Source organism: Hyla sarda, unplaced genomic scaffold (genome assembly GCF_029499605.1).
Source record: "Hyla sarda isolate aHylSar1 unplaced genomic scaffold, aHylSar1.hap1 scaffold_1304, whole genome shotgun sequence".
NCBI lineage: Eukaryota > Metazoa > Chordata > Amphibia > Anura > Hylidae > Hyla > Hyla sarda.
This window is the reverse complement of record NW_026607928.1, coordinates 56,270-65,645: the sequence shown is the minus strand read 5'-3', so window position 1 is coordinate 65,645 and position 9,376 is coordinate 56,270. Positions and strand designations below refer to the sequence as shown.

The 9,376-nt window shown below is 42.6% G+C and overlaps 1 protein-coding gene across 1 annotated transcript; it reads right to left on the bottom strand.

Moving 5' to 3' along the window:
* Positions 1-3,198: 3,198 nt before the first annotated feature.
* On the bottom strand, positions 3,199-8,584 carry LOC130305017 (uncharacterized). Its single transcript, XM_056551970.1, has 2 exons — positions 8,394-8,584; positions 3,199-5,437 (listed from the first exon to the last, which is right to left on the bottom strand). The coding sequence occupies exon 2, from the start codon at positions 5,388-5,390 to the stop codon at positions 4,221-4,223; it is 1,170 nt and encodes a 389-aa protein (XP_056407945.1). The 5' UTR covers positions 5,391-5,437; positions 8,394-8,584; the 3' UTR covers positions 3,199-4,220.
* Between the last annotated feature and the right edge of the window lie 792 nt (positions 8,585-9,376).

Sequence of the window (9,376 nt, the reverse complement as noted above, 5' to 3'; positions counted from 1 at the left end):
CTGGTTTTCACCAGAGCCCGCCGCAAAGCGGGATGGTCTTGCTGCGGCGGTAGTGACCAGGTCGTATCCACTAGCAACGGCTCACCTCTCTGGCTGCTGAAGATAGGCGCGGTACAAGGGAGTAGGCAGAAGCAAGGTCGGACGTAGCAGAAGGTCGGGGCAGGCAGCAAGGATCGTAGTCAGGGGCAACGGCAGAAGGTCTGGAAACACAGGCAAGGAACACACAAGGAACGCTTTCACTGGCACTAAGGCAACAAGATCCGGCAAGGGAGTGCAAGGGAGGAGACTAGATATAGCCAGGGAACAGGTGGGAACCAATTAAGCTAATTGGGCCAGGCACCAATCATTGGTGCACTGGCCCTTTAAATCTCAGAGAGCTGGCGCGCGCGCGCCCTAGAGAGCGGAGCCGCGCGCGCCAGCACATGACTGCAGGGGACCGGGACGGGTAAGTGACCTGGGATGCGACTCGCGAGCGGGCGCGTCCCGCTGTGCGAATCGCATCCCCAACGGCCAAGACAGTGCAGCGCTCCCGGTCAGCAGGACTGACCGGGGCGCTGCAGGGAGAAAGACGCCGTGAGCGCTCCGGGGAGGAGCGGGGACCCGGAGCGCTAGGCGTAACAATAGATAGATAGATATGACATAGATAGATAGATATGACATAGATAGATATGAGATAGATATGAGATAGATAGATATGAGATAGATAGATATGAGAGATAGATAGATAGATAGATAGATATGAGATAGATAAATATGAGATAGATAGATAATTCCAAAAATAAGCAGCACATCAAGAAAAATGAAGGTCTGTAGGCAGGGTGCACGCATGCTGGAGCCACGGTCTTCTGGTTCCTTGGTAATTACAGTAGTAATATACAGCACAAAGAAATGTCATGCAAAGTGCTTTATTCCATGTGGTACAAAAAGCTTTTTGTACCACATGGAATAAAGCACTTTGCATGACATTTCGGTGTGCTGTATATTACTACTGTAGATAGCTAGATAGATAGATATGAGATAGATAGATATGAGATAGATAGATAGATAGATATGAGATAGATAGATATGAGATAGATAGATAGATATGAGATAGATAGATATGAGATAGATAGATAGATAGATATGAGATAGATAGATAGATAGATAGATAGATATGAGATAGATATGAGATAGATAGATAAATATGAGATAGATAGATATGAGATAGATAGATAAGAGATAGATAGATAGATATGAGATAGATAGATATGAGATAGATAGATATAAGCTAGATAAATAGATAGATATGAGATAGATAGATATGAGATAGATAGATAGATAGATAGATAGATATGAGATAGATAGATAAATATGAGATAGATAGATACATATGAGATAGATAGATAGATGTAAGATAGATAGATATGAGATAGATAGATATAAGATAGATAAATAGATAGATATGAGATAGATATGAGATAGATAGATATGAGATATATAGATATGAGATAGATAGATAGATATAAGATAGATAGATATTAGATAGACAGATAGATAGATAGATAGATTATAGATAGATAGATATGAGAGGTAGATAGATAGATATTAGATAGATAGATAGATAGATAGATATGAGATAGATAGATATGAGATAGATAGATATGAGATAGATAAATAGACAGATATGAGATAGATAGATAGATAGATAGATATGAGATAGATAGATATAAGACAGATAAATAGATAGATATGAGATAGATAGATATGAGATAGATAGATATGAGATAGATAAATACATATGAGATAGATAGATGTAAGATAGATAGATAGGAGATAGATAGATATAAGCTAGATAAATAGATAGATATGAGATAGATAGATATGAGATAGATAGATAGATAGATATGAGATAGATAGATAAATATGAGATAGATAGATACATATGAGATAGATAGATAGATAGATGTAAGATAGATAGATATGAGATAGATAGATAGATAGATATAAGCTAGATAAATAGATAGATATGAGATAGATATGAGATAGATAGATATGAGATATATAGATATGAGATAGATAGATAGATAGATAGATAGATAGATAGATAGATATAAGATAGATAGATATTAGATAGACAGATAGATAGATAGATAGATAGATTATAGATAGATAGATATGAGAGGTAGATAGATAGATATTAGATAGATAGATAGATAGATATGAGATAGATAGATATGAGATAGATAGATAGATAGATAGATATGAGATAGATATGAGATAGATAAATAGACAGATATGAGATAGATAGATAGATAGATATGAGATAGATAGATATAAGACAGATAAATAGATAGATATGAGATAGATAGATAGATAGATATGAGATAGATAGATATGAGATAGATAAATACATATGAGATAGATAGATGTAAAATAGATAGATAGGAGATAGATAGATATAAGACAGCTAAATAGATAGATATGAGATAGATAGATAGATAGATATTAGATAGATAAATAGATATGAGATAGATATGAGATAGATAGATATAAGATACAGAGATAGATAGATGATGGATAAATATGACATAGATATTAAAAGCAGCAATGCAACAGATGATTGGTAAAAAAAATATTTAATGAGAAGATGTAAACTACTTACAGAAATAATGTCCGTCCGAGCATACAGAGTAAAACCGCCATGAGAGCGGGACCGCACCGCAAGGAGCCAGCCGGACAGGAATACTGGGGCAACAAAGGAGCTCCCCGAATACCATATGGACAAAGGAGCTGCCCGAATACCATATGGACAAAGGAGCTGCCCGAATACCATATGGACAAAGGAGCTGCCCGAATACCATATGGACAAAGGAGCTACCCGAATACCATATGGACAAAGGAGCTGCCCGAATACCATATGGACAAAGGAGCTGCCCGAATACCATATGGACAAAGGAGCTGCCCAAATACCATATGGACAAAGGAGCTACCCGAATACCATATGGACAAAGGAGCTGCCCGAATACCATATGGACAAAGGAGCTGCCCAAATACCATATGGACAAAGGAGCTACCCGAATACCATATGGACAAAGGAGCTACCCGAATACCATATGGACAAAAGAGCTGCCCGAATACCATATGGACAAAAAGCTGCCCGAATACCATACGGACAAAGGAGCTACCCGAATACCATATGGACAAAAGAGCTGCCCGAATACCATATGGACAAAAGAGCTGCCCGAATACCATATGGACAAAGGAGCTATCCGAATACCATATGGACAAAGGAGCTACCCGAATACCATATGGACAAAGGAGCTGCCCAAATATCATATTGACAAAGGAGCTGCCCAAATAATATATCAACTACAGAATTCATGTTATGTGTGCAACTAAAATACAGGCAAAAAGTACTAATAATCCAGAACGTTCTGTGGAGATGGAGACATGACTGAGAGAAATCACAAAGACCAAATCTAAACTAACGCTATACCAAAAATGTGAGGACTGAGATAGATAGATAGATAGCTAGATAGAAATGAGATAGATAGATATGAGATATAGATAGATATGAGATAGATAGATTGATAGATATGAGATAAATAGATAGATAGATATGAGATAGATCTGAGATAGATAGATATATAGATATGAGATAGATATATAGATATGAGATAGATAGATATGAGATAGATAGATACATATGAGATAGATAGATAGATATGAGAGAGATAGATAGATAGATATGAGATAGATAGATAGAAATATATGAGATAGATAGAGAGATAAGAGATAGATACATAGATAGATAGAAAGATATGAGATAGATAGAGAGATAAGAGATAGATAGATATGAGATAGATAGATAGAAAGATATGAGATAGATAGATATGAGATAGATAGATAGATAGAAAGATATTAGATAGATAGAGAGATAAGAGATAGATAGATATGAGATAGATAGATGGGTTTACCTAGTTGTTTCCCGCTGTACCGACCCCTTTGTGGGTGCAGTGTTCCTCTCTTTTGGGGTGTGTACAGTGTGTTATCACTACATTAACCCTTTAGTAATAAAGCAGTGTACTGTAATAAGTGCTGCTGGCTGTATATAATAATACTGTAGGTCACACAGGAGGATACTGACATGATGCCCCTCACACGCAGGACCTTCACCAGGACCTTCACTTGGACTTCCCCTCATCTCCAGGTCGGTATTTTTGTCCATGTCTCACCAGCTATTATTCCACCGTCGGAGATGGGATCTGCTCTTGTACTGGAGGCTTCTCCGGTTCTTCATTCCCCTGGGAAGCGTCCTCCAGCAATGGCTTCTTCTCTGAGGTGTCCCCTTTGCCCAACTCGTTCACCTCAACCAAGGAGTCTTCCTTCTTCTCGGCACTGATGAAAGTGACCATCTCCTGTTCCTGTCCGGGTTCTGGTTTGCTGCTCGATGTCCCATTTCCCACCCCCATTGGATGTTGCGTCACCTTCCCTTCTCCCAGCTCTGGCACTTGCCCGGCCCATACATCATGCCTCTTGGAGCTACTTCTAGAAAAGTCTTGGGAACCTCTTCGTCTTTTCCTCACCAACATGACCACGATGGTGATCAGGATCAAGACTAGGAGGACCATTAAGACCGCAATCAGGATTATATTTTTCATGTTGTCGTTTTTTGCGTCCTGGTTATTTTTAGGGCCCTTTGTGAACAGCGATTTAGAGGTTCCCGTCTCACCAGATGTTTGGGAAGAAGTAGTCATCTCATTGTCATTGTCATTCGTTGGATTTGTAAATGGGAGACCTGCAGGAATGGTGATGCTCCCATTGACTGGTCCGGTACTGAAGGCGGCAGATGATGGACCTTCGCTTGTGGTTGAGATGATGGTCATCGAAGCATTTGCTGTGGAGGTTGTTTCTTCTTGTAATGTCTTGCCAGTTGGAGGTTTCTCTTGCCCGGGGGTTGTTTTTGACTCTTTGATACTTGTAGAAGACATTACAGGCTTCTCGGTTGAGATATCATTTAAAGTAGCCTCTTCATCACTGGGTGTATTAGCATTTAAAGGGGCAATCAATGGACCACTGGTGTTGGACCCGATGGTCATAGCATCTGCCACATTGGTTGATGTTTCTTCTTGAGTTGTCTCTATAGCTGTACTTGTCTCTTGCTCAGTGGTCACTTTTGACTCTTTGCTGCTTCCATGACCAGCCATAAGTTTTTTATCGATCATATTGAAAGTAGAATCGGTGGGTGTTCTGTCATTTAAAGCAGCAAGCGGACTATTCATAGTCGAAATGGGTAAAGTTTGGACACCATCGGTTTCCATCTCAGGGTCAATGGTGGTTTTTGGGTCCATAGATGAAGAGCGGGTCATCGACAGGAAGAGCAGCCATAACTTCAGAAGTTGACCCCCCATGATGATCTTTCCACTGTATTGGGTTCTTTTCTGCTTCTTTACAAAACCTTTAACAAAAAAAGATATTTTATTATGAGGACTATAAGAAGGATCTGAATATCTACCCAAGGCTGCTCTACGAGACCCCCAAACAGCAACCTTACAGGGGACAGTGAAGCTTCTAAAGTAAAGGAATAGACATATACAGAATTGTCTTAGCACGAGGCACCCTACGTAGTACAACGTCTATGATGGAAAAGACCAACAGTGAGAGGAACTTGGGTAGAAAAGCTGGTACCCGCCTCCTCCCTCTCCTGAGTTACGGTACAGGAAGGGCCTCTCCTGTACCACAAGATTTAGTAATTTCCTGTGGTTGGAGGAGTAAGCGAGAAGAAATTATTCTAGAAACATGGTGATGGAGAGGAGATAAGAGAGGTAGACCAACAACGAGGGTGCCTCCAGGTAGACCAACAACGAGGGTGCCTCCAGGTAGACCAACAACGAGGGTGCCTCCAGGTAGACCAACAACGAGGGTGCCTCCAGGTAGACCAACAACGAGGGTGCCTCCAGTACATTGTACTGTATGATGAGAACCTTCTATGCCGGTAGAACATTTAATTTTTGGATGTTCTTCATCCATGATCACCGAGAATGAGACAATGAGATCAGCTGACATCATGACCCCTTCACGCCATATGGTACATTAGTCTTGTGGTCCCAATAAACATTAGGTTTTAAGGTGGTCCCTTCCCTCTAGACTCGACAGGATTCAATGATAAATATACAATATATAGTGCTCCCTCAAGTTACAATATTAATCGTTCCAGGACGGCCATTGTATGTTGAAACCATTGTATGTTGAGACCATAACTCTACGGAAACCTGGTAATTGGTTCTGAAGCCACCAAAATGTCATCCAAAAAATAGGAAAAAGTGAGGATTAAAGAAAAATAAGTAGATAACTAATAGAGATAAAGCAAATACTTACATATAAAAGTAATAAAGATCTGCTGGGAGCTGTAATCACTGTCTATTTCAGGGTTTTCCAACCAGGGTGCCTCCAGCTGTTGCAAAACTACAACTTCCAGCATGCCCGGACAGCCTTCGACTGTCCGGGCATGCTGGGAGATGTAGTTTTGCAACAGCTGGAGGCACCCTCGTTGTTGGTCTATGTAGAAGACAGGAGCTTCTTCATGGTCCTGTACAGTACACGCAATGTCCTATAAAAAGTAAAATGGAGCCGCCCTTACCTGGTGTCCATGGGAGCAGCTATACACAGGTAAAGAGTACAGAACATGTAATTCCTCCCTGTACTGTAGGAGGCACTATCAGATACCAGTCAGTGCATACACTTCAGTAATACAGGTAAAGAGTACAGAACATGTAATACCTCCCTGTACTGTAGGGGGCGCTACCAGACACCAGTGAGTGCATACACTTCAGTAATACAGGTAAAGAGTACAGAACATGTAATACCTCCTTGTACTGTAGGGGGCGCTACCAGACACCAGTCAGTGCATACACTTCAGTAATACAGGTAAAGAGTACAGAACATGTAATACCTTCCTGTACTGTAGGGGGCGCTACCAGACACCAGTCAGTGCATACACTTCAGTAATACAGGTAAAGAGTACAGAACATGTAATACCTTCCTGTACTGTAGGGGGCGCTACCAGACACAAGTCAGTGCATACACTTCTGTAATACAGGTAAAGAGTACAGAACATGTAATACCTCCCTATACTGTAGGGGGCGCTACCAGACACCAGTCAGTGCATACACTTCAGTAATACAGGTAAAGAGTACAGAACATGTAATACCTCCCTGTACTGTAGGGGGCGCTACCAGACACCAGTGAGTGCATACACTTCAGTAATACAGGTAAAGAGTACAGAACATGTAATACCTCCCTGTACTGTAGGGGGCGCTACCAGACACCAGTCAGTGCATACACTTCAGTAATACAGGTAAAGAGTACAGAACATGTAATACCTTCCTGTACTGTAGGGGGCGCTACCAGACACCAGTCTATACATACACTTCAGTAATACAGGTAAAGAGTACAGAACATGTAATACCTCCCTGTACTGTAGGGGGCGCTACCAGACACCAGTCAGTGCATACACTTCAGTAATACAGGTAAAGAGTACAGAACATGTAATACCTTCCTGTACTGTAGGGGGCGCTACCAGACACCAGTCAGTGCATACACTTCTGTAATACAGGTAAAGAGTACAGAACATGTAATACCTCCCTATACTGTAGGGGGCGCTACCAGACACCAGTCAGTGCATACACTTCAGTAATACAGGTAAATAGTACAGAACATGTAATACCTCTCTGTACTGTAGGGGGCGCTACCAGACACCAGTCAGTGCATACACTTCAGTAATACGGGTAAAGAGTACAGAACATGTAATACCCCCCTGTGCTGTAGGGGGCGCTACCAGACACCAGTCAGTGTATATACTTCAGTAATACAGGTAAAGAGTACAGAACATATAATACCTCCCTGTACTGTAGGGGGCGCTACCAGACACCAGTCAGTGCATACACTTCAGTAATACAGGGGTTTTACCGGTGAAATGTCCATTCTGATTGGTCGGTTCTTCCAGCCATTGACACGTTTCGCAGATTCCATAGCATTGTATGCTGAGTCCGGTTTCAAGTTACAATGGTCCAGAAAAGATCAGAAAAGACCATTGTATGTTGAATTTATTGTAAGTTGAGGGATCACTGTATATTGGCTGTGGCCCTCTATCTCCTTTTGCTTCTTCTGCCAAAATGATCCAATTTCTTTACAATAACCAAAAATCGTCGTGGCTACCATTCACATTTACAAGCATGGAGAAACCTAGACAAACAGTGTTTTGGATGGTTTACGATCAGTTTGGGGTCTTTTAGGGTCGAGGTTTGTCACAATGACTCCAACATCGCCCTATAGCTGTGATCATGTACACGTTGACGTTTGACTCAAGAAACCTAAAACAATAGAGAAGATCCTGGTGGATTTGGTCTCCTTACCTGTCTCCGACAACGTTCAGAAGCCTTCGCCTCCACCCTATGATGTCCCGAAATGGTGAGCGCCAGTCACTGTGTGCACCTCCGCATTTCCTCCAGAAGTGGTAAATGGTGGTGTCATGCGTCTTAGCTCATTCTACTTAATGTAACTTCCTTCTCACACGATGGGAGGGCGAACGGTAAATCAGAACTGAACGCAGACGTCCCCGTCCGGCCGCACTGACTCATCAGGTCTTTACATTTCTTACCACTTATTTCCTGCCGAGGAAACGAAAGAGATGTATCAAAGAATTCGCTTTCAAATGGATCGTGGCTCATTTTGGCGGGAAAGGAACGGTTCCAATATTAGGTCAAAAATGGTCCCCCTGCAATGGACAACAGCGGACAGGAGTTTGGGATGGGGGTGGCCTGACAAAAAGTAGGGACGCTGAACCGATTTTAATCCGACCCAAATGGACCATCGTTTGTTGAAACCATCGTATGTTGAGGGATCCGTGCAATGGAAAGTATAGGACAGTGGTCTTCAACCTGCGGACCTCCAGATGTTGCAAAACTACAACACCCAGCATGCCCGGACAGCCAACGGCTGTCCGGGCATGCTGGGAGTTGTAGTTTTGCAACATCTGGAGGTCCGCAGGTTGAAGACCACTGGTATTGGAGGTTATACTCACGTGTCCCCGCCGGTCTGGACCGTCACCGCTCGTCACCGCTGCCCTGGATGTCGCCGTCCATCGCTGTCGCTGCGTCCCCGGGGTGTCCCCGATGCTCCGGCAAGGCCTCTGCTTCCCCGGCATCCGCGCTCTCTGTCGCCGCCATCACATCGCTACGCACGCCGCTCCTATTGGATGACGGGACGACGTGATGACGACGATGGAGAGCGCCGACGATGCAGGGGATCCCGAAGAGGACACGCCGGAGCCCCGAGGACAGGACCGTAAACGGCTATCCGGTGGCAGGTGAAGCAGTCTGCGCTGCAGGATAGTCGT